The following is a 25,461-nucleotide window of genomic DNA, read 5'->3' as shown; positions in this document are numbered from 1 at the left end:
ACTCATCGGCAGTAGTGTAATCTTTCCCTGCCAGACAGGCCCCCAGCCCTACCTTAAGTGTGCACTGGTGCGTGGTGGTATTCCATGTTAACCATCCCAGTTCAGGTCTCCCATTTGGGAATGTGTACTCATCTGACACAGAAATTTCCTCAGTTATAGCTGCCAAACCACTAGGTGTTAGCCCCCTCACTTACCTGCAGGTAAAGTGGCTTTTATCAGTAGAAGTCCTTCAGAGGTCATTCTTCAGCTGCAACATACTCCTTCAGTGGTCCTGCCTCCCACACATCCCCTTGCCCTTCTCCTGAGCAATCCGCAATTCCTGCTCCTGGAATCAAGCATCGCAGCCTAGCTGCTTGAATGCAGCTTCAGACATCTTGGCCTTTGCTGAAAATGTAAATGTGAGCTTGTACCCAGTGTCACCTCTTGGGTGGTGGTGGGAAAGGCATAGCCCAGCCTGGCTACTTAAAGGCAGCTTGAGCCATTCTGGCCTGGGCTAAGTGCCAAACTGGATCCTGGACCACAATGGCCAACTTTGGCTGAGGTGAGGGCACAGCATGGTCTGGTTGCTCAAAGGCAGCTTGAACCATCCTGGCCTTGGCATGTGCGCAAACAGAACCCTAGTCCCAATGGCCACATTTGGCTGGTTGGTAGAAGGACAGAACAGCGCCTGGCTTCTTGAAGGCAGCTTGAGCCACCCTTGCCTGGATTGTTTTAATGAAGGACATTGCAATGGATATAAAGTGGCATATCATCGTGGTTGCCATTTTCATTCACTTAATGATCAATCATGCTGAAAATCTTTTTGTGCTAATTAATTAGCCTTTTGGTTATCTTCTTTGTAGAAAGATTTTCAGTTCTTTGTCCATTTTGGTATCTGTTTTTATTGCTTTTGAGTCTCAGGATTTTCCTGCCAACATGCCCGAAACCACCAAGGGGATGAGGTTTCAGTGTTCTTGGGCTGCAAGAACCACCGGGGATAGTCTGAGGTAGCATGTCCATTTATTGTAAAGTGAGCACAACTCACTAGGAAGAGACATTGCAGAAGGGCAGTTCCAGACAGCCCTCCCACACAACAATGACACTGTAATTTCCTAGAAGGCATGTCTGTCCCTTTAGAACCTCCAGTCATGTCACAGGTCAAGTACTGCAAACACGGCTCTAAGCCATGCCTCAGGTCATAGGCAGGTAGGCTGTTAGTCATGCCCACCAGGTAGCACTTGAGTTGACACTCATACTGTAATACATGCTTATTTAATTTGTGACTGATGCACAGATTAAAGGAAGATTGTCCTGTAACTCTACCATGCGTTGAGCTTAATAACGTTTCTAGTGTCACAGCTATGTTTGCTATTGGTCTAACAATTCTTGAATCCAGCCCACACTGAATGTGCTGTAATGTGTGAAGAGGAGTGAAGTCTTGATGACTACAAATGAAAGTATAATGCCATTGTTAAGGTACAATTTGCTAAATGTGTTTTCTCATTTATATTGATTGGAAACTCAGATTTACACGAAGAAGGAAAGACAGATCTTCCATTCACTGGTATAATCCCAAAGTGGCTGCAAATGGCCGGAGCTGCCAGAGCTGAGCCTATCTGAAGCCAGGAACTTCTTCCAGGTTTCCCACTCAGGTGCAGGGTCCCGTGGCTTTGGGCCTCCTTGTCTACTGCTTTCTGAGGCCACAAGCAGGGAGCTAGATGGGAAATGAACAACCAGGATATGAACCAGTTCCTTAGGAAGAAGAAATAGAAAACTTGGAAACAATGATCACATCAACTTTTTCCTAACTCTTGAACCTTCGCACCCTGATTACATATGTAAACATCATCCACAATAAATATAGAAAATTCACATATATATATATATATATTTTTTTTGAGAGGCAGATATACAGAAAAAAGGGGGCACAAAGATTCTCCATCTACTCTCTGAAAGAGTTGCAACGGAAGGAACTGAGCTGATCAGAAGCCTGGAGTTTCTTCTTGACCTAGGACACAGGTTCAGGGTCCCAAGGCTTTTGGCTGTCCTTTACCACATCCCACACTACAGGCAGGGTGCTGGCTAGGAAGCAGATTAGCCAGGACACACACTGGCACCTCTGTGGCATCCCGGTGCATGCAATGTGAGGTCTTTCACCCCTTGGCTGTTGTGCCAGGCCCCTTTTCCAATTTCTCTATCTCTGGTTTTCAAATAAATAAATGATTCTAAAACAAGGAAACAAAAATCCCAAATCTAAGTAAAAGCCATGTTTCATTAAGAAATATTAGGTTTTTTTCTTTTTTGTAGAGAGATTGTACTTGTATTTTTGGATTATTAGGGTTTCTCTATCACCTTTTTTTTTTTAAGATTTATTTTTATTTTTATTGCAAAGTCAGATATACAGAGAGGAGAAGAGACAGTGAGGAAGATCTTCCATCCAATGAGTCATTCCCCAAGTGACAGCAGCAGCTGGAACTGTGCTGATCCAGAGCCAGGAACCAGCAGATTCCTCCAGGTCTCCCACGTGAGTGCAGGTTACCTAAGCTTTGGGTCATCCTCAACTGCTTTCTGAGGCCACAAGCAGGGAGCTGGAAGGGAAGTGGAGCTGTGTTGATTAGAGCTCATGGCCATATGAGATCCTGTTGCTATCAAGGCAAGGACTTTAGCTGCTAGGCCACTGTGCTGGGCCCTCTATATTACTCTTAATAATTTGTCAAATAACAGGACACAGAAAGTTCCATGTATTGTTCAAATTGGCAACTTTTATCTTTCAAGCTCCATGTGAGCTTAACAACATAAACATTCTCTGTTGGGTAAAGAAACGATCAAAGGACTGCAGTAGATAGTTCTCAAAACCTAGCCATTTTGGAAATGTAAATCAACATCACAACAAGGTATCGCAACCCTGTCAGAATGGCTATTAGTTCTTGGAAGAAAGGGTAACAAATACTGGTAAGGAAGTAAAAAATGAGAATATTTATACAATGCTGATGGATTTATAGATTAAGTCAATACGTGAAAAATAGTATAAAATTTCTTAAATGTTTAGAAATATGATCTCTGGTTCCAGTATGGTAGCCTAGCAGCTAAACTCCTTGCCTTGAATGTGCTGGGATCCCATATGGAGACTGGGTCTAATCCCAGCATCCCTGCTTCCCATCCAGCTATCTGCCTGTGGCCTGGGAAAATAGTTGAGGATGGTACATAGCCTTGAACTTTACACCTGCACGGGTGACCCTTAAGAGCTCCTGGCTCCTGTCTTCGGACTGGCACAGCACCAGCCGTTGAGGCCACTTGGGCAGTGAATCATCAGATGGAATAACTTCCTCTCTGTAGCTCTTTGTCTCTGTATCTGACTTTGCAATATAAACAAAAAAAATCTTTTTTCAAAAAGCTTACATAAAATTAAAATGATTAAATTTAAATGAGATTACTGTAAGTCTGAGTAATCTCACTAGTTGTATTTTCTGAAAGTTATGAACACCTTGTGTAAAAGATACTATCTTTTTTATAACAGCACTATTCATAGTACACAAGATGTGGAATGAATTGAGATGTCCATCATTAGATAACTGTGTAAGGAAAATGTAGTATCTGTGTACAATGGGCTGTTATTCAGTTGTGGAAACAAAATTCTGCGTATTAGACCAAAATGAGTGTAACTAGAGGCCAAGATGTTGAGTGAAATATTCTAAACACAGATATACAAACATGAAATTGTTACGTAGAGTAGCAGAAAAAAAATCACAAGCAACAACAAAAAGTGGGACCAGTGGTATATATCAGTATTGATGCAAACATGATTTGTCACTTTTGATTTATATCTTTGTTAAATAGTGAATGATGATATTCTACCCGAGTTTTAATGATCTGTGTCTGTAAATTGTATGATTGAAACATTTTTTTATTTCATTATATTTATACTACTTACCTATTAAATTGGTCATCTTACTATTGTTTTAATCACTTAGTGAAAAATTAAGATCTTGAGTACAAAGTGAATTTAAAACATGTTATTTCAATTGTTTAAGAATAACAGGGGAAGGGAGTCAAGATGGCCAATGGAGTTAGACTGATGTGACTGAGGGTCCTAAAAGTTAGGGATGGGAGCAGCCTGAAGTGAGCCTGATGGGAAAAGAACCACAGGGAACACTGTGGTAAATCCCCCAGTGCAGCCAGGACTGAGAAAGGTGGCACACAGCAGTAAAACAGTTGCGAATCAGTAACCTGAGAAGGACAAGGAAGGTGCCCCAGGTTGCAGAGACTTGAGCGAAATCTGGTGAGCAAAATTCAGGGAGCCGCTAACACAGGGTATTGTCCGCCCTTAGCAGGAGGTGAGGGGCAGGCGGATCTTGGGAACAAAACATGGTGAAGGGTGCCTGAACTAAGCAATTCATGGCAGGCTTGGATCAGGGCAGATGGGCTGGAGAGGGTGACTAGGCACAGAAACAAAGAACCTGGGAAAACCTGGGAGCTGGAACTCCCCAGCACTGGGTGGCACCAATTCCAGGGCCACGAGAACCGCACAGAAGGGAGATCCAATAGCTACCATAAATATCACCCTGTTTTAAAGAGCCCACAGTACCGCAGACTGAAGAAGTAGGGGGCGGTATCATGGGGCCTTACAAGTACATTAGGTTTTACAATTCTTTGATGTAGATCGTAAGCAGTCTGCCTCATATCATTGGTTACTTCACAATATCTTATTGCATGAGATACAGGCTGTTTGGGGTTGAGATAATATTACTGTTTTTCAGATTGACATCATTTCATAACAGCCACATCGATCACAATAACAACAACAACATCAACAACAAATTGTAGCACCCTGCTAAAATAATGTGCCACTGAGTAAGCAACACATGCTTAACTAAAAGGAAACACCGAAGTCTTTTGGGAAAGATGATGCCATCGTATACTTCATGGGCAGTTGATGAATTCTACTAGAGAAAAGAGATTATTTGGAAGCAAACAAACTGACATAAAAACATCAAAACATACTTGGAATTGCAAGAGTAATATAGCACAAGATATTTTCATTTAACTGTTACCCTGTGATGGTGTATAAATTGTAAATTAGACTACATCCATAGAAGTTGCAAATTAAATATACAGAAAATGCACTGTCAGTGTTTCTATTTAATGATCCAGAGCTGAGGAGACATGTGCTGTTACAGGTGTTGGTGTCATTTGAAGATGTGGCTGTGGACTTTACCCAGGAAGAATGGCAGACAATGGTCAATGCTCAGCGGACCCTGTACAGGGAAGTGATGCTTGAGACCTATAACAATCTGCTGTCCTTGGGTGAGTGAAACTCTGTCATACCCAAACAGGATACTTCTGTACAGATGACAACTGAAAGAAGAGTTTATAAAGTGTAGTAGTTGGTAGGACTAATGGTGATTTCGGAAAATCTGCGTCATTCTCCATTCACAGGGTACTGCATGACAAAGCCTGATGTGATCTTCAAGTTGGAGCAAGGATCAGCACCATGGACAGTGGAGAAATCTGTCAAGCAGAGACTTCCAGGTAGGTCAGCACATAATTGGCATGGGAATTGATACATAGCTCAGTAAATGTTGACTGGAATTATATTTGATTTTTACTTTGAGTTTCTTCCAGAAGGACAGCTGGTGAGACACAGGCATTCTATATTCTGCATGTATAGGTTTATTCTAGCAATTTGCTAACCTGCCACCAAAAATCTAGAAGTACATATGGGTCTTGTCATGATCCCAAACACTTGAATCACATCTGCCACCTCCGAAGATAAATTTTCAGGAAGTTGTTTTAGAAGCAGAGTAGAGAGGAAAAGACAAACTAGTGCTGAGATATAGGATGTAAGATACCCCACGCCTTATTTTGAGTTTTTATACCACATTTTCTGTCATATCCCGCTTTAAGTTAAATACACAATCTCACGTAATTGAAATTTTTATTTTAAAAAATAGTATTGGGCCCGGTGGCGTGGCCTAGCAGCTAAAGTCTCGCCTTGAACGCACCGGGATCCCATCTGGGCGCCGGTTCTAATCCCGGCAGCTCCACTTCCCATCCAGCTCCCTGCTTGTTGCCTGGGAAGGCAGTAGACGATGGCCCAAAGCTTTGGGACCCTGTACCCGCGTGGGAGACCTGGAAGAGGTTCCTGGTTCCCGGCTTCAGATCACTGCAGCACCGGCCGTTGTGGCTCACTTGGGGAGTGAAACATTGGATAGAAGATCTTCCTCTCTGTCTCTCCTCCTCTCTGTATATCCGGCTTTCCAATAATAATAAATCTAAAAAAAAAATAGTATCATGTTAAGGCATTAATAGATGAGATGTAATGCCTATTTGAAAATGCTCATAAATATCCACATTTTACTAATATTAAAATGTCTTGTAGCTAGAATGGCAACAAATCTCATTGGCTTCACTGGAGCATTTGAAAAGAAACACTTAGATGTGATTCATAGATATGGTTACTCTTTTCCTCATTTCAGATTCCCATGGAAAGAATGAGCTGTTTGGAGCTAATCAAAAAGGTCAAGAAATAATCTTCAGGCAAGTTTTATTCACAAAAATTATAACTGAAAAGAGAGCTGCATTGCCACAAAGATGCTTAGCATTAGCTCTGGCCATAATTACAGCACAATATGAGAGGGAAATTGAACAAAAATGAGACTTGAGAAATAGGATTTCCTTCTTTCTTTTTACTTTTTTTTTCGTTTGCAGACAGAAGTTTTTGCAAAGTGACCAGGTGAATGTAGAAAGCAGAGGGAATCAAATAGCATTTCTTAGGAGAGAGCCAGAAGATGGTGTGCCTCTTGAATGCAGACAGCAAACATTATCAGAAGGGTCTCAGATTTCTAAGTGTGCCCTGAGCATTCCTTGTATGGACAGGAACCTGTGAGTAAGACACTTCCCATTGTATTGGTTGTCTCTCAACCAGCAAGGAAATAGCTGCTACTACACAGCTTCAAATCTGCACCGGCCATTCTATGGCTGTTCAGCTCTCAGAGGTAGGCAGCCACAGGAGTGACAAAGTTGAAGAAACTGGCTTTTTCTCAACTCATGTATGAAATGTAGAGGGGGCCATCCAAAGGCCCACAAAAGTCATTTGTAAAGATCAAACCCGAGGGCATGGCATGGTAGCCTAGTGGCTGGCCCTCACCTTGCATGCACTGGGATCATATATGGACACTGGTTTGTGCCCTGGCAGCCCCACTTAGCATCCAGCTCTCTACCCATTGCCGGAGTCCAGCTCAAGTGAAGTTCAGAACTTGAGAAGGGTGCTTGGAGTAGGCATAGAAAATAAATGGACCACTACAGTTTCAGGATCATAATGGACAAAGCAGGAAAGCTGTCCTCTTTATTTTATACAGAAGCCTTCACAAATTGTGACACCCACTTTTCACACCTGGTCAAGCGGGCATTGCTAAGGATAGTTCTGCCAATTGTTTCCCCTTGAGGCGGGATCAGCCGCCCTAATCCTGTGGTCAGGAAGTTCTCAATAGATGGTACATGTCAGTCAGTAACACATTCCTATTACAATCCTGATTCTACAACTTAGTCTTGAATCAGTTAAGGGAGGAAGTGTATCAGAGAAGGAGGGACCTAAAGATTAGTCAAAGAGGGAAAGAATAGATTTCCACTACACCTAGGGACTTAACATCCTTGATTAGCATATGGTCAATGTGGGAGGACAGCCCTAAGATTAGGTTCCTGCTACATGTAGGGACTTAACACCCTCGATTTTCATATGAAGAGTGGGGTAGCCAAGAGAGCAGGAACAGTAAAAGACCCTTTTGCTAAGACGTTATCACCAACATCATCTTCCAAGCTCACATTGATCGTAAAAAGCAACTCCACAGTGGCAGACAATGCTTAAATAGATTACAGAAATCTCTGTGGGATTGTCTGGTGTCTATGCAAAGGGAGGTGGAACTGCTTTTCAGGTGGTTGTAGACATGGGAAATTCCTTGCAGCCTTGCCTCAATGGAAAAGTTCTCTTCACAACTTCGTGTCTTTCACGGGAACTGCATGGACCACAGCAGCCTTTGGCTTGAGAAAACTGTTGAGGACACCCCACAGGCTTGTGACTATACACCTGCTTGGGAGACATGGAAAAAGCTCCTGGTTCTTGGCTTTAAAGCTGCTCCGCTCTGAAAGTTACAAATTTTGGGGAAGTGTATCAGCACATGGAAGATCTTCCTGTGTGTCTCACATCCTCTCGTATATCTAAATTTCCAGTAAATATAAATACATTTTTTCTTTTTCCCATTTTTAATTGTATTTTTGACAATCATTACATAGTTAATTAGGGTAAAGAATTTTCCAGGTTTACTGGAAAATGGGTAAGACTATTATTTCCATATTGTTTCCTTCATATATCTGAGGTAAAAGATTTTATGGGAGAAGCCCACCCAGTCTCCCACCCATCCCAGGTCCCTGATGTGGGGCATGCTCCGAGGGTCTTGCTCAAGTGGCTTTGGTAGTTCAACAGGTATGAATTACTGCCAGTCTCGCCACTCCAAGCACGATAAGGTGGTTGAAGAAACCACTGATTGACTCAGTCCTTCATGGAGGCTCCATATGCCCAGTTTTTCACTGGCAATGTATAGCTGAGGTGGTTGATTGACTTGTTCTGTCCTCTTGTCTTTTCATGGTTAGGGTTCTGAGTCTGCATTTCGACTGGGGAATCCCCAAAGAAACTTTTTCTGAGGTGTTCCCAGACCAGATTCTTGTGTGTACTACCAAACACAGGGCCCAGCACAGTCCATGACCCCGATCAGCTTGAGGTTGCAATTGCTGGGTTGGTTATGTTTCCAACCCTGTCTTCTACTGGAACCAATGGGTGCTGCAGTCTAGCCTGAATCCTTCCTACTTCACACTCTGCCCTCACACAAACCAGTGGGAGCTGCAGCCTAGTCAGAGCAACCCACAGTAACCCCCACCAAGCCTGCCCCCTACCCTGGTTTGCCAGTATGTGGAGCAGACTAGTCCAGTCTGTACCACATCCCATTCAGCTCTCATACATGTCAGTGGGTATTAAAGCTTAGTTCTATCTATCCAGCTCAACTATCCATCCCTCATGTATGTTGTTGGGTGCCTTTCTGTCTAGCCACCCCTGCTCCTATCCTTGTTTCTGTGCCTTCCTGTGTTAGTGGTAACCCAAGAGGGAGGATCACAGTATTTCCCTCCTAGCCCACTCCCACTCCCGGATTATGCATTCTCCAGGTGGTTCCGTGGTTCAACTTGACAGAATTAGCACCCGGTGCCAGCTTCTGCCAGCTGTTGCTGCGGCTAAGCCCAAACAACCCTCACCCATTGTGATGTAGTGTACACCAGCAGGAATAATCCGCCCAGCCTAGCCTTTCTCTGATCTATTCTACATGAGGCCCACAGGTGTTGTAGCCCTGCTTTGTCTGATCTGTCCTCATCCCAGCTCATGATCTCCAGTGGGAGTAGCTGTTCAGCAAGGGAAACCCCCGGCATATTCCCCATGCCGGCTCCGCCCCCCCCCCCTTCCTGGTTCTCACATGTGCTGGTTGGATGCTGTATTCACATCTGGCATATGTCACCTCACCTTGGCATTCCGTAATGTGTACTGGTTTTCGTTGCAACCAGTTCTGGCTCGACCCACACTCTGTTCTGGTGCTTGGATTTGCCAGTGGATGATGTGAACTGATTCAGCCTGGTCTGACCCCTACCCATGCCACGAAAGTCATGATTGGTCAATTTTAGCTGTTAACTTTCAAAATGAGCTTTTGGCAGGCTTGTATTGGTAGGTTGGAAGCAAGCAACTTTCAAAAGATATGAATGGATGGGCTATAGGGCAATGACTCTTATCAAACACCAGGGACCTTCTTCCTGAGGAATGGTCTACATACGTGAACTTCCAGGTGTCCTGCTGGATGGCTGTCACATAGACTGTCAGGTCAGGAGTTCACACAGCTCCCAGCCAAGCAATTAAGGCAGAATCACAAAAGCAGAAAACATCTAGATTCTTCAGAAACATGTGACAAAGAGAGAAAGCCTCTCCTTATCATGGGCCTTTATGGGGGCTTGCGAGGGTAGTGGTTACAAAAAATGCAATACCACCCCCTCTCAGTTCCAAGTGATGATAGGTGAGTGTCACAGGTGGGCAGAAGGGAAAGCCTAGATGGTGTGGCGGTGTGGCTTCCAGGATGGTGACACTGAACTGGCTGCCTAGCCCATAACATTGGGAGAAGGAAGGCACAAGTCTCAGCCTTTTTTCTGGGTGAGGTGGTATACATTATTGCCCATTGTGAATAAGTTTCTTTCTCTTTGCCCTTGGGGGGATTCATGTGAACACCTCCCTGAGATGGTGCATAAAAACTCAAACCAAAGTGAATATTTTTTGCTGCCTGGACTCTCATCCCTCCCCCAATGAGAATAAGCCAACATGAAGCATGTAAAAGGAGGCCAGAACTTTGGTCCCATGTCAGATAGTTGAGATTCCGAATCCACTTAGAGAGTATTAAGTTATGAAGAAAATTGGCCTTTTCTGGGGACTGTCAATCCAGAGACTTGCTTCTAAAATGAAAATTGACATGATAGCAAAAGTGAAAAAGGCAGTTGGTGATTTGATACTTTAAAGTCCTAAACTTTTATATTTCTTATGTCTACCCCCTACTTCCTAAAAGCACAATCAATCTGGAGGTTTAGCTGGAGGTAGGTAGTGACTGGGGATTACGTGTTTGGGTGGGTGTGTTCATGTTTGTGCAGAGGCACGGGAAGCCACGGCTCATTTCCACAGGTTTAATACAAAACTTGTCGAGTCTGCTCTTTGCTAAGTCCAGCCACACAGCTCTTGTATAAGAGCCAGAAATCTTTTTGAAGTCTCATATTGTGCACTGAACCAAATGTTACCAGGAAAGCTGAGTAATTCTTTTCTTTAACTTAGTATAGAAACGTAGGATTGTGGAATAGGGTAGAAGGATGGGATTCACAGGAATTGGGAGGAAACAGAGGAGCGGGTCATTTTTTTCCACTAATACATCCTGCTTCAATAACCAAGGGTTGGGACAACATTCAAGTTACTAACTCGGTGTCTCCAATTTCAAGAAGCTCTTGTGTAAGAGCCAAAATTCTTTTTCAATTCCCATATTGTTCACTGTACCAAATGTTACCAGGAAAGCTCAGTGATTGTTTCCTTTAACATAGTATAGAAACAGATAATGAAAAACACTTGTAGACCAAGTTTTTACAGTTAATTGAACAGTTGAACTTGGAAGAGATGAGGGGGAAAGTTACTCCCTGGAGGGGCTCTAAGATCTGGTGCTTTTTCAATGGAGAGAAAATGATGCCATAGTTTATTTTAAATTTGCTTTTCCCACAGGAAGCCTGATGAAATACCATTTGAAAAGAAGCATGCCTCTAATGTCCCTGAGAAGAACCTCGAGAGTGAGGAAATTCTCAGGCAGTTTGACAAGATTCAGATTTGTCAGCAGTCCTTTGAACACAATGGAAATGAGAAAACTTTCAGCGGGAATAAGATAGTTCTTATGTGTGAGCAAGTTTATACCAAAGACCCATGTAATCAGCAACCTGTCAGTGTGGGAGAAGCAATTCATGTTGGCTACTATAAATCTTGCCTTAGCACCAAACAGAGAACTGACACAGGAGAAAATTTATATGTGTCTAATGAATGTAAAGAAAACATGTACCAGAAGTCAGAACTCATTAGAGATCAGATCCTTCAAAGTGCAGAGAATGCATATGAATGCAATGGGCACAGTAAATCCTTTCACCAGCAAGTATCACTAATTGGGCAATACAGACTCCACACAAAAAAATCTTATGAATGTAATGAGTGTGGAAAAAAGTTTCCTCGTAAGTCAAACCTAATCATACATAAGAGGGTCCACACAGGGGAGAAACCTTATGAATGCAGGGAGTGTGGAAAAGCTTTTTCTTGTAAGTCAAACATGAACGCACATCATATATTGCACACTGGGGAAAAACCTTATGAATGTATTAAATGTAGGAAATGCTTTTCCTATAAGCAACATCTCAGTGTGCATCAGAGAATCCACACTGGGGAAAAAACTTACAAATGCAGTGAGTGTGGAAAAGCTTTTTCTGATAAGTCAAGCATTAGATCACATCAGAGAATCCACACTGGTGAAAGACCTTATGAATGTAGTGAGTGTGGAAAAGCTTTTATTCGTAAGTCACACCTCATTACTCATCAGAGAATCCACACTGGGGAGAAACCTTATGAATGTAGTGAGTGTGGAAAAGCTTTTTTTGATAAGTCAAGCATTAGATCACATCAGAGAATACACACAGGTGAAAAACCTTATGAATGTAGTGAGTGTGGGAAAGCCTTTTCTCAGAAGGCAAATCTAATGGTGCATCAGAGAATCCACACTGGGGAAAAACCTTATGAATGTAGTGAGTGTTGGAAAGGCTTTTCTGATAAGCCACAGCTCTTTAGACATCAGAGAATCCACACTGGGGAGAAACCTTATGAATGTAGTGAGTGTGGAAAAGCTTTTTCTGATAAGTCAAACATTAGAAAACATCAGAGAATCCACACAGGTGAAAAACCTTATGAATGTAGTGAGTGTGGAAAAGCTTTTCTTCATAGGTCAAGCATGAGCATACATCAGAGAATCCACACTGGGCAAAAACCTTATGAATGTAGTGAGTGTGGAAAAGGCTTTCCTTGTAAGCCACACCTCATTAGACATCAGAGAATCCACACTGGGGAAAAACCTTATGAATGTAGTGAGTGTGGAAAAGCTTTTTCTCAGAAGTCACACCTAATCATGCATCAGAGGGTCCACATGGGAGAAACCTTAAGATTGTAGTGTGTATCTTCAAGCTTTTACTTACCAGACAGGTTTCATTCAACATCAGAGTATCCATACATGATAAGAGCTGCATGAATATAATGAATGGAAAATCCTGTTGCAGGCAGTCAAGTTTTATTAAACATCTAAATTCACGTGCGAAAGCAGAAATGTGTTACATGTGTGTCCAAAATCATACACAAACCTTTTCAGCACAGTGGAAAGCGTACATGCTTCAATAAGTAGCATATTCACAGACATGAGCAAACACACAGCATTGACTGAAAAATCATTTTTGGAAGTCAATCATTAGCAGAGTCACAGACCTCAGAACTACAAAAGCATGTCAACCAAAAGACTGGCCACCATAAACTGGTTATGCTGTGTCGAAGCTTACAAAGTGAATGAAAAAGCAACCATTAGCAAGAGTGCAAATACAAAACATTGTAAAAGGACAACGAATGTGGAAACATATTTTTAAAGTCTCAGCAAGTGTTAAATAATAAACATGAGGAGTATCATTTTGTTTCACAAGAGAGGGTATTTGTTGCTAAAATAATTAAGATGCAATTTGTACGTGATCTCCCTTTGTTGTGAGGTGGTAAATGTGAATGCTGTTTTCAGATTAAATGTTAATAATAAATGCTCAGTATGTAACACTTGTTTCAAAAACCATGTTTGTCATTTACCCATTTATCTTTTTTAGAATCACAAAATTCCTCATCCTATTACAGAACTGTATTGGAACCACAGTTATCAAATGATGCATGTGGCAGTTGTAATGATAAACACCCAGATTTGAAGGATGAATCTTTTCCAGAGGCAAGATTTTCTTGTTATATCTGGCCAAGCGTGGATCCTATTTGGCCTCTGTCTCTCCTTGAATAGTAAGTATGGGAGATCACTCCTGCATCTCTGCCAGCTTATCTGATACAGCACGTCATAGGCACATGGCACATTGTGTCTCCGAGGTAAAGCCCTGGCAGTGGTCTCAGCTAACAGAGACTCCATCTTGGCCTTTTCATTGGGCATATATACAGAGCAGTAGGCTATATCTCAATTTCTCTGTCTCTGCAAAGCTGTGCTAGAATTTCCCTGATAAGCAACTCTAAGTAGTTAAGTGCAACCCTCATCCGATTTACCAGTCACACGTAATGATCATGCCCAAAGGTATAGCTTTCAGCCCAGGTGCTAGCTTATCTTGGTCTACCTGCAAATGAGCTAAAACACTAAGGTATCAGCCCTACTTACAGAATGTAACTGGTGACCTGATTAGAGTGTTATGAGAGATAGACATTCCTACTGGCCAGTTATAACAACAGTGCAGAGTGGAAGTACTATTGAGACCACCCTTCTGCCTTCCCCATCCACTGTATATATGCTTGTATGATCATCCCAATAAATGGGCATCCCTCACCTGTTTGTCTCTGGTGGTTCTGCAGCCAAGCTACACCATTGTCATGGCCCTCAAGAATCTTGGGCCTGCGGTCAAAAAACACCCAAGACTCTAGGAGGCATATCTCAGAGACAAAAGAATTGTCAGACATCAGACTCTTGGAGTTCCTCTTTCATGTGGAGTTTATGTGTTAGCTGCCACTACTACTGCTCAGATTCACACTGATTTCATGTATCATGGTTTCTCACAGTAAGTTTCTTGCCATTGTATGAGCTCCTAGATGCCAACCTGTGCCTGAAGTCTTTCAATTGTAAGAGTGAGCACCAGGACCAGCATTGTTACATAGTAGGTAAACTGTCCGAGATCCTAGCCAATCCACCATGGTTTTGCTCTTGGCTTCTGGCTTCACAACAGCTCAGGTACTGCAATTGAGCCATTGGGGATATGAACCAGTGGACAGAAGATATCTCCCTGCTTCTGTCTTTCTCACTCTAATTCTGCTTTTCAAAGAAAAAAAAATATTGAAGAGTGGGTCCCATGACTAGTATTGAGGGAAATGTGAAGCCCATTGACTTGCATCTCATGTGCGACAACCTGGAGCACTTCTACAACTCATTAATTAGAGTCGAGGCCCTATCAAGACCAACAACGATGAGCACTGAGGGTAAGAGAGTCAATTTTTTTTTTTGCCAAATTTGTCATGTAGTGCCTGGCAGCGATGTCGCCTAGTGGCTAAAGTCCTCAACTTGAACATGCCAGAATCCCCTATGGGTGACGGTTCTAATCCCGGCAGCCCTGCTTCCCATCCAACTCCCTGCTTGGGGCCTGGGAAAAGCAGTCGAGGACAGGCCAATGCATTGGGATCCTCCACGCATGTGGGAGACCTGAAAGAGGTTTCAGGCTCCTGGCTCCAGATCAGCATAGCACTAGCCGTTGCGCTCATTTGGGGTGTGAATCATCGGATGGGAGATCTTCCTCTCTGTCTCTCCTCTCCGTATATCTGACTTGGTAATAAAAATAAATAAATCTTTTTAAAAAATGTGTCATGTGATCAGATTCTTACTTAAACTACAGAATGAGTTCCACACATCTACTTGCTTCACATCATATTGCTCATGTGAGCCCCCAGCTGTAAACTCTGCTAATGTTGCTTATCAGCTTGTGGCTCAGGTCCTCAGTAGGACACTCCTCAGAAAGCATCCTGCAACACTGAATTATTGAATTTTTTGCAGTTCCTGTTTTAAAATATTCCCAGTCTCTCACAGCATCCTAACATCCTTTGATTTTTGTAATTACATTTTAGGAATGTGTGGAATAGGGTGGAAGGATGGGATTCACAGGAATTGGGAGAAAACAGAGGAGTGGGTCATTTTTTCCACTTATACATCCTGCTTCAATAACCAAGGGTTGGGACAACATTCAAGTTAGTAACTGGGTGTCTCCAATTTCAAGAAGCACACCACCACCTAGTTTTCTCTAGAAGCGCTTTCCCCTTGCCTCCTCTTCCCCTGCTCACATGATCACTTTGCAAATAAAATTTCTCTGTCTCGAAAAAGATACATTTACAGAAAATGACTTTGAGATCCAGTTTCTGTATCCACCTCCTAAATGTGAGCAACTGGTATTTAGTAGAAATCTACATACTTTCTCTATCCTCACATACACTTGCTGTTCCTGGGAGAACCTGAGCCAGATTGGAGTCCATGCTTGGGACCCTAGGTTCAGCCACTATGACCATTGGATGGGCTGGGCCTTGGCCTGCTTCACCCTTCCTGGTGAGTACACTGGGAGCAGATACCTTGGGAACAAGGCAGGCCTAGGTTCCACCCACCTCCAACATCGAGAGATGGGTGGGACTTGGGGAATGCGACCTAAACATTGTTTTTTCATGAGTTGAGTTTCTGTGTAGTGTGTGTGTGTACAATTTAATTGCACTAAATGTGTGTCTGTGTCTGTATTAGATCATTAGGGAGAAATTGGTGTGATCATTTCCACATTTTCTATTTTTCCTTCCTGTTTTAGGTCAGTGTTGAATAATATTCAGAGAAGCTATACCAGGCCTCCCAACCATCCTAGTACTTAAGGATGGGTACTGGACCGCTGATACCAAATCAGGTCATCAATGTGGCACACACTCCAAGGTTTCTTGTCAGCAATGCCTTAGTCGCCATATACCCCAAGTCAAGAGGAGGGACTAGGGTTACAAAGAAGACAACACACACTGGGCCATTCGTGCAAAGAGAATGCTACTTTGCTGAAGTCTACCCTGCCTTTTATACTCTCTGGTTCCTCCCAGTACTTTTCCAATGCTCTAGCAGCTCCTAAGACCCCCAGGGGCATCCTGATAAAAGGGAAGTGGGGAAGCAGGAACTTGTGGTCAAGCCAAGAACTAAATGTATCAGGCCAAGATTGTGCATCCTGTTACCCCTTGAAGAACAAGCTAACCTGTGGAGTTAATCCTTAGGAGACTAGGCCCTGCAGTTTCTGTCCAGGTGGTTCTGATAGTTCTGAAATGATGTCCATCTCACTGATTCAAGCAAGAGGGAACCCTTTCAATGTTCATTGGCTGTCATGGTTGACCTTGGAGTCTCCTTTCTCCCAGATATTTGCTGTCATTTTATGTCTGGGGTAGTTATTCAATCTCTTCTCCTTTCTCTTGGATGGTCCAGATGTGCTTTCCAGGCCTCAGTGGGCTTCCATCTCCAGATGGAGCCACACCGGTTGTCCAATACTCCTTTCCAACTGAGCAGGACCAGTTCTTGCAAGTGCACCAAGACCTCGAGCCAGTCAATCCTGCCCCAGTGGAGCCCCACTCTCAGCGTTCACTGAGCTAGCACCACCAAGCAGGCATGTAAAGTATCCAAGCCAGGTGAGCTGGCGCCTGCCACACCCTCTACTCCCAGGTTTCGCAGACCCAGAACCCATTGCACTGGCCAGCCAAGGACCCATTCCAAGCAACATAAACCACCACACATACAGCCACTAGGGCTCATAAACTGGGCTCATCACACAGCTGTGCCCAAGGGCCCAGACAAGGCCACCAGAGCCCCACTGGATCTCCTGCACTCAGGGATCATGTGTCCAGCACCAACATCCCCCTGACTGCCATGGCTTGCCTCCACTCATTTTCCACCAGCATGTATTGCAGCCTGGCTCAGTCTAGTCTACCGCAATTCCACTTCATGTTGCTGTTTGCTGAAACCTATCTAGGAACAGCATGCCCCCTTCTCAGCCCTGATGTGGATTGCCTATTGTTGTGGCCTGATACAGCACTGATCCTTCTCCCCATGATGGTTCTCAGATGTGCTAGATGATGTTAGGTAATGACTCACCTGTGCTTTTGGCGTCTTTTCCAAGAAGTTTTTCTCTGTTCCTATTTCTTGGACTGTGCTTCCTATGTTTACATTTATTAGTTTAATGGTTACTTGGTATAGATTTAGTTGTTTGATCTGTTTAGAGCTGAGTTGTGTATAACTTGACAGATATGGGTCATGTTTTCTTATTCTGCAACCTGCTATGCACTTGTCCCAACAGCAGTTGTTGAATAGACCAGGTTTTTTACCTGGACGTATTTCAGTTGTCTTGTCAAACATTAGTTGGCCCTACATGTGTGGGCTCCTTTCTGGGGTTTCAGTTCTGTTCCACTGATATTTCTCTCTGTTTCTGTACCAGTACCAGACTATTTTGATGACCGCTGCTCTGTAGTATGTCTTGAGGTCTGGAAATGTGATTCCTCTAGGTTGATTTTTATTCTTCAGGATAAGTTTGGCTATTCATGGTCTCATGTGATTCCAGATGAACCTTTGTATCATCTTTTCTATGTCTATGATGACTGTTGTTGGGATTTTGATTGGGATTGCAGCAAACCTGTATGTTACTTTTGGTAATTGGCAATTTTGATTATGTTTACTGTGTCAATGAAGGAACATGTTAAATTTCTCCATTTTCCAATGTCTTCTTCTACTTCCTTTTTTTAATGGCTTATACTATTCATCGTAGAGGTCTTTTGCATATTTTGTAACTTAATACCTAGTTATTTAGGATTCCTCTCCATTGTATTAAAGCGGACTCTACTTACAATTTCTTTGTTGTTTGATTTTTTTAATATATATTATTGGAAAGGTGGACATACAGAGAGGAGGAGTGACAGAGAAGAAAATGTTCTGTCCAATTGTTCACTCTCCAAGTGGCTGCAATGGCTGGAGCTGAGCACATCTGAAACCAGGAAGCAGGAGCTTCTCCCAAGGTCTGCCATGCGTGTGCAGGGTCCCAAAGCTTTGGGCTGTCTTTGATTGCATTCCAAGACCACAGGTAGAAAGCTGAAAGGGAAGCAGGACTTCCAGCATTGTAACTGGCATCAATATTGGATCCTGGCTAATTCAAGGTGACTACTTTTACCACTATGCTATCGTGCCAGGCCCTGTACTTAAAATTTCTTGTTAATGAAGATTTATGTGCACTAGTGCCCTTGGTTTATTTTCATTAATTTTGTATCCTGGTACCATGCCATACTCTCGTATGAGTTTCGATAGTGTCTTCACTGAGTATTTTGATTCTCCTATGTAGAGAATTATGCTGTGTGCAAATAGAGGTAACTCCAGTTCCTCATTTGGAATTTGGAATCCTTTAACTACCTTTTTCTTGGCTGATTGTTCTGGCAAGGTTTTCCAATGCTATATTGAGGAATAGTGGTGACAGTGGATATCCATGTCTAGCTCCAGATTTTATTGGGAAGGCTTCCAATCTTTCCCCATTAAGAGTGCTTCTTATATTAGGGTTTTTCATAAATTGCTTTGATTGTGCTGTAGAATGTTCCATCTATGCCTATCTTGCTTAGGGTTTTTAACATGACGAGGTGTTGCATTTTAACAAATGCCTTCTCTGCATCTATTGAGATGACCATATGGTTTTATTTTGCTTTTTTTAAAAAAAGATTTATTCATTTTATTACAGCCAGATATACAGAGAGGAGGAGAGACAGAGAGGAAGATCTTTCGTCCAATGATTCACTCCCCAAGTGAGTCGCAATGGGCCGATGCATGCCGATCCGACGCCAGGAACCTGGAACCTCTTCCGGGTCTCCCACGTGGGTGCAGGGTCCCAATGCATTGGGCCGTCCTTGACTGCTTTCCCAGGCCACAAGCAGGGAGCTGGATGGGAAGTGGAGCTGTTGGGATTAGAACCGGCGCCCATATGGGATTCCGGGGCTTTCAAGGCGAGGACTTTAGCTGCTAGACCGCGTCACCGGGCCAGACCATATGGTTTTTATATTTCATTCCATTAATATGATGTATCACAGTTATTGATTAGTGAATGGTCAACCATCCCTGCACACCTGGGATATATCCCACCTGCTCTGTGAGAATGAACTGCCTGAAGAACTGTTGGATCCTGTTGGCTAGTATTTTGTTGAGAATTTTTGTGTTCATCAAGAATATTGATCTGTAGTTAACTGTTTTTGTTGTGTCTATCTGGCTTTGGTATTAAGGTGATATTGGCTTCATAAAATTTTGGAAGAATTGCCTCTTTTTCTATTGTTTTGAAAAGTTTGTGGAAGATTGGGGTAATCTCTTTTTTAAATGTTTGGTGAAAATGTTTGGCAAAATTCTTTCACTAGAACATTTCTGAATATCAGCTGTAGGGCCAGTATGGAGATTTCAAATATTTGGAGTTTTTCTTTACTGTGGAAGAATTTTTTTTTTTTTCATTTTCAAAGACAAAGGAGAGCTTGTAGGATACGTTAATCTGGGCTGACATTTTTGTCCTTTCTAGAATCTGGAATGTCACTCCATTATCTTCTCGACTGCAGTGTTTCCTCTGAGAGGTCAGCTGTGAGTTTGATTTGAGTTCCTCTATTGGTCACTTGATTTTTCCATGGGCACATTAGATTTTTTTGCTTATGTTCAACTGAGGAGAGCTTGATTATCTTGTATCATGGTGATCACCTCTGTTGGGAGAACTGTGCCCCTCCTGGATGCTGTTTCCCAATTCTTTCTCTAGATTAGGGAAGTTTTCTTTTATTATTTCAATGAATAATCCTTTAATTCCAATTTCTCTCTCTGCATCTTCTGGAACTCCCATAATTCTTATGTTGGGCCTGTTAATTTTATTTTAAAATTCTTGGATAATTTTTTACCTTGACCTGGCTCTATTGTAGCTTTTTTATTTGTTTGTTTGTTTCTCCTGGTGACAGGAAATATCTTCCAATTCTTGCTCCACTGTGTTTTTAACTTCTGAAATGTCAGCCTTCATTTAATTCATTTCCTGTGTGACAAATTCTTTAAATTCTTTGAACTCTTGTATTATGTGGTTTTCAGTGTTGGTCAAAAGCTTTATACTAAGTTTCCTGAATTCTGTCTCCCTGATCTTTTCAATATCTTCCTGAGTTAACTCGAATGGTGGTAGAGGCTTTTGCTGCTTTACTGGGGAGTCTTCAGTAATGTCTGCCTTAGTTAATTCTGAGGGTGGTCGAAGGTTTTGCTGCATTACTGAGGAGTCTTCGGTAACATTCATTGTGCTCTGTCTCTTCTTTTAACTTTTGACATTGGAATCCTGTTTGGTGGATTTTTGCTCCTTAGCTTGGATTTCTAAGTTATATTACCAAGAAATCTACAAATCAATTTTTAAGTTCAGTCAGTTTTCTTAGGAAGACGCCAACTATCCCAGATAACTGGTTTGTCTGCAGCACTGGTCTTATCTAAACACAAGATGACGCCCAGTGGGCTCTGTTATCAAAACACACAAGATGGTGCCCAGTGGGGCTCTGCCAGGGAACTGGTGCTGTTGGCCTTCTGATCTGCGGATCACACAGATCATGTAGGATGATAAGTTAGTACTATCCTCAATGTTGGATCATCTGTGTGTGGCTAGTTAGAAACTTGCCCACTCCAGCGTTTGATCCCTGTGTTGTTAGCTTCAACCCACCACCAATCTGCCCTGAGGAGTACACAGCTCCCTTTTCGTTCATTGCTGGGCCAAATTATTAGGTAGAATATGCCAGTTCCAGCCTACCTTTACCTCTGGAGCTCCAGGAGCAGACCCAAGCTCCCACCTGGCTACCGGGAGCGCTGATTCTATGGCTACCTCTGGATCCCTGAGTTGGAGTCTATATCACAATTCACCTGTGGCTGGTAGGTTTTCTGTTCCCTGTAACACCACTCCTCCACCGTTGCCTCATCTCTGTTTTCAGGGGGTCTCCAGATACCTGCTTGTTGACTGCCTGACCCCTATGTTTTTCTATAATCTGCTCTTTGTTCTTTACCCTGTGTAATGTTTCTCTGTCATCTCGAACATGTCTGCACCCTTTTCCCACATGGCAGATTTATTTTCAATTCTCCAAGCACACTCCATACTGATTTCCACAATGGTTGTACACTCTATATTCCCACCAGCAGTGAAATGAGGGTATGATTCACCCCAGCAGGTACTATTAATGGAGTTCTGAATTTCGGCTGGTCTCCCTGGAGTTAGGTGGTACCTCAATATGGTTTTCATTTTTATCTCTCTGTTGGTTAGGGAATCTGAGCATCTTTTCATATGTTTGTCAGTCATTTGGATCTGTTCTTTTGCACAATGTCTGTACATTTGCATTGCACATTATTTCAAAGTCTTTTATTTATTTATTTTTTACTGTCCCCAGGTTTCTGAAACTCTTTGTAAATCCTGGATATTAGTCCCCTATCACTTGTGTAGTGTTCTAAATTTTTCTCTCATTCTGCTGGTTGCTTCTTCACCAGCAGGTAAGTAACCCTATGGAGTTCCACAGACCTGCCAGGCGTTCCCTGTCCAGGTATGCTCAAACACCCACTCCACATGGCCCACAGTCCAATCCTGGGCCAAGAGGGCTTAGCTGGTACCCTCACGTATCCTCAGCACACACATCATGCACTCCAGCACCTAGGGGTTACTACAGTGACCCAAGGGCCCAAGGTGCCCACCAACAACTATTCCAGGGCCAAGCTTGACAAGCTGGTGCACTCTGCCTGTTGTCCACCTGACATCTGCTTCATAGCCAAGACATCTTGGGCAGTGTCCCTGCTCCAACGGCACCATAGTCATCCACTTCAGGGCCAGACTGAATTGCGCCTGAGGGGAAGATGTTCCTCTAGCATGCCCCTCCATTGCTCCACTTACCCAGGCAGGACCAGGCTCAGTGCACATCATCAGCTCACCTTTAGCCTATGAGAGCACTGCCACAATGTCCACCTTCCACCACTTGAAAACCATTCCAGCTCAGGCAGTGATATTGCTGCTTCAGTAGGCAGTGCGTTTGCCAATCACTCCTGTGATGGTTCCCTTCTGCTGATAGCCCTGAGGCCAGAGCCTGCATGTCTGGAGTCCCCCACCACACAACACACACACCCTATCACCTCAATTGTTCTTCCAGTGGAATGTCCCATATCTGTAGCCTGCCTGCAAGCTGCTCCAGGGACAGGACAGCTGGGAAGCCCCAATACTCACCTCTAACCTGCCTGCCCCTTCAGAATTTCTGCTGCTGCTCCAGGGCAAGGCAGGTTATATTTGCAGGGAATTCAAGCAAAACACTGCAGCAGCATCTTTCATTGTTTCACAGGGGAGAATGTTCATGTGGACAACTCTAGTTTGCAAAGCAGGATTTATTTAAAAATAGGAACCAAAGTGATTCCTGCCCCAGAGGAAGCATGGCACTCCAAAGGAGTAAAGACTCAAAAAAATGCTGGAGGGGCCCAGTGGCGTGGCCTAGCGGCTAGTCCTCACCTTGAAAGCCCCGGGATCCCATATGGGTGCCGGTTCTAATCCCGGCAGCTCCACTTCCCATCCAGCTCCCTGCTTGTGGCCTGGGAAAGCAGTCAAGGATGGCCCAAAGCTTTGGGACCCTGCACCCACGTGGGAGACCTGGAATACGTTCCTGATCCCGGCATCGGATTGGCGAGTACCGGCCCGTTGTGCTCACTTGGGGAGTGAAACATCGGACGGAAGATCTTTCTCTCTGTCTCTCCTCCTCTCTGTATATCCGGCTTTCCAATAACAATAAAATCTTTTTAAAAAAAAATGCTGGAAACAGTGGATTTTTTTTTTTAAAGATTTTATTCATTTTATTACAGCCAGATATACACAGAGGAGGAGAGACAGAGAGGAAGATCTTCCGTCCAATGTTTCACTCCCCAAGTGAGCCGCAACGGGCTGATGCGCGCCGATCCGATGCCGGGAACCAGGAACCTCTTCCGGGTCTCCCACGCGGGTGCAGGGTCCCAATGCATTGGGCCGTCCTCGACTGCTTTCCCAGGCCACAAGCAGGGAGCTGGATGGGAAGTGGAGCTGCCGGGATTAGAACCGGCACCCATATGGGATCCCGGGGCTTTCAAGGCGAGGACTTTAGCCGCTAGGCCATGCCGCCGGGCCCGGATTTTTTTTTTTTTATACACTCTCTCGGGAAGGTGTTCACATGAGTCACCCCAAGGGCAAAGAGAAAGAAACTTATTTACAATGGTCAATAATGTCTACCACCGCACCCAGAATAAAAGGGTGAGACTTGTGACTTCCCTCTCCCAATGTTATGGGCTAGGCAGCCAGTTCAGGGTCACCACCATGAAAGCCACACCCGCACACCATCCAGGCTATCCCTTCTGCCCACCTGTGACACTCACCTATCATCACCTGGAACTGAGAGGGTGTGGTATTCCATTTTTTTGTAACCACTCCCCTCGCAATCCCCCATAAAGGCCCATGATAGGGAGAGACTCGCTCTCTTGGTCACATGTTTCTGAAGAATCTAGATGTTTTCTGCTTTTGTGATTCTGCCTTAATTGTTTGGATGGGGGCTGTGTGAACTCCTGACCTGACAGTCTATGTCACACCCAGCAGAACACCTGGCAGGTCATGTAGGTAGACCACTCCTCAGGAAGGAGGTCCCTGGTGTTTGATAAGAGTCATTGCCCTATAGCCCATCAATTTGTACCTTTTGAAAGCTGCTTGCTTCCAACCTACCATTACAAGCCTGCCAACTTGCTCATTTTGAAAGTTAACAGCTAAAACTGACCAATCATGACTGTATAATTATATGGAATTGTCCTGAAATGTATAAGAACCCTATGCTGTTTAACCTTGACCCTTGTTTTGCTCTCTTTTTCTGCCCTGCTGCTTCTGTTGCAACCTTGGCTGCGGCTGCCCCTGCCTCAGCCAACACTGCTGCTGGGGGAGGTGGCTGGAAGACCTAGGTTAAACTGAATAAACTGCCTTTATGCCTTAACACTGACTTCAGACTATGATTTTCTGGGGATCTCAAAAATCCAGAAGAACATTTGCAGGCTCAACCAGGACCAAGACCGGGGGTGTGCGGTGTCACCTAACTTTTCTACTTTTCTTTGCCAGCTAATTCTGTCTTCTTTTTCCTTTTTTATTTTGATCCATTACCTTTTTCAGCTGAATTTTTCTTTGCACCCAATATGGGAGCAGAAAGCTCTGAATGGGTTAAGTGTTTGCGCCTGGTGAGTGGGCTGGAAGACCTCTCCTGGTAAGGCAACTTTTTGCCTAAAGAGGAGTGAGTATGTGTACTCCAAACGATTTTTGCTTTAGTAGGTCTACGTTGTTAACTGGGTCTCCCTGTCTTTAAACTGTTGAATGTCTTTGTGTCTTCCATGTATAAGTTAAATGCTTGGGTAGTTAAATTGGCTACAAAAACTTGAGCTGTGAAATAGTTCAGTTAGCTGCAAAATCTTGAACTGTGAGAATTTTGTGAGAGTTCTTATTATCTGAATTAAATTGAACCTATGGGTGGGTGCCAGGCCGGAGCTGTCTGCATGCTTGGATACCTGATTCTAGCCACCAGATACACACGGAGAGCTGTTCCCCGGCCTGCCTGAGCTCCAGAAGCTGTTTTCTTCATAGTGAGTGCACAGAAGGAGGAAGTCTGAAGAACAAGGTGGGCCCATGCCCCGCACATTTCCATCATGGCATGGTGAATGGGACTGGGGACGGGGCGACCTCGGGGTCTGGGGGTTAAAACTTCCAGCATGGGCTCGGCAGCGTGGCCTAGTGGCTAAGGTCCTCGACTTGATCCCATATGGCCGCTGGTTCTAATCCCGGCAGCTCCACTTCCTCTCTGTCTCTCTCCTCCTCTCAGTATATCTGACTTTGTAATAAAAAAAAAAAAAAAAAACCTTCCAGCAGCCTGGGCCTGGCGGCATGGACTAGCCACTAAAGTCCTCACCTTGAACACACTGGGATCCCATATGTGCGCCGGTTCTGATCCCGGCAGCTCCACTTCCCATCCAGCTCATTGCTTGTGGCCTGGGAAAGCAGTCAAGGATG

General features: G+C 43.7%; 1 protein-coding gene across 1 annotated transcript; it reads left to right on the top strand.

Moving 5' to 3' along the window:
* Positions 1 to 5,162: 5,162 nt before the first annotated feature.
* Positions 5,163 to 12,794, top strand: LOC131482930 (zinc finger protein OZF-like). The gene is made up of 5 exons (XM_058679159.1): positions 5,163 to 5,283; positions 5,416 to 5,508; positions 6,456 to 6,520; positions 11,322 to 11,485; positions 11,759 to 12,794. The coding sequence occupies exons 1-5, from the start codon at positions 5,214 to 5,216 to the stop codon at positions 12,792 to 12,794; spliced, it is 1,428 nt and encodes a 475-aa protein (XP_058535142.1). The 5' UTR covers positions 5,163 to 5,213.
* The last annotated feature ends 12,667 nt before the right edge of the window (positions 12,795 to 25,461 follow it).

Source organism: Ochotona princeps, chromosome 21 (assembly GCF_030435755.1).
Source record: "Ochotona princeps isolate mOchPri1 chromosome 21, mOchPri1.hap1, whole genome shotgun sequence".
Taxonomy (NCBI): Eukaryota; Metazoa; Chordata; class Mammalia; order Lagomorpha; family Ochotonidae; genus Ochotona; species Ochotona princeps.
The sequence above is the reverse complement of the archived record's forward strand: the minus strand, read 5'-3'. Positions and strand labels throughout refer to the sequence as shown.

Coding starts and splice junctions, on each gene's coding strand:
- LOC131482930 (XM_058679159.1), top strand. CDS start 5,214: ATGGTCAATGCTCAGCGGACCCTGTACAGGGAAGTGATGCTTGAGACC. Junction 6,521..11,321: donor AAGAAATAATCTTCAGGCAA/GTTTTATTCACA, acceptor TCCCACAGGAAG/CCTGATGAAATACCATTTGA. Junction 11,486..11,758: donor GGGAATAAGATAGTTCTTAT/GTGTGAGCAAGT, acceptor TGGGCAATACAG/ACTCCACACAAAAAAATCTT.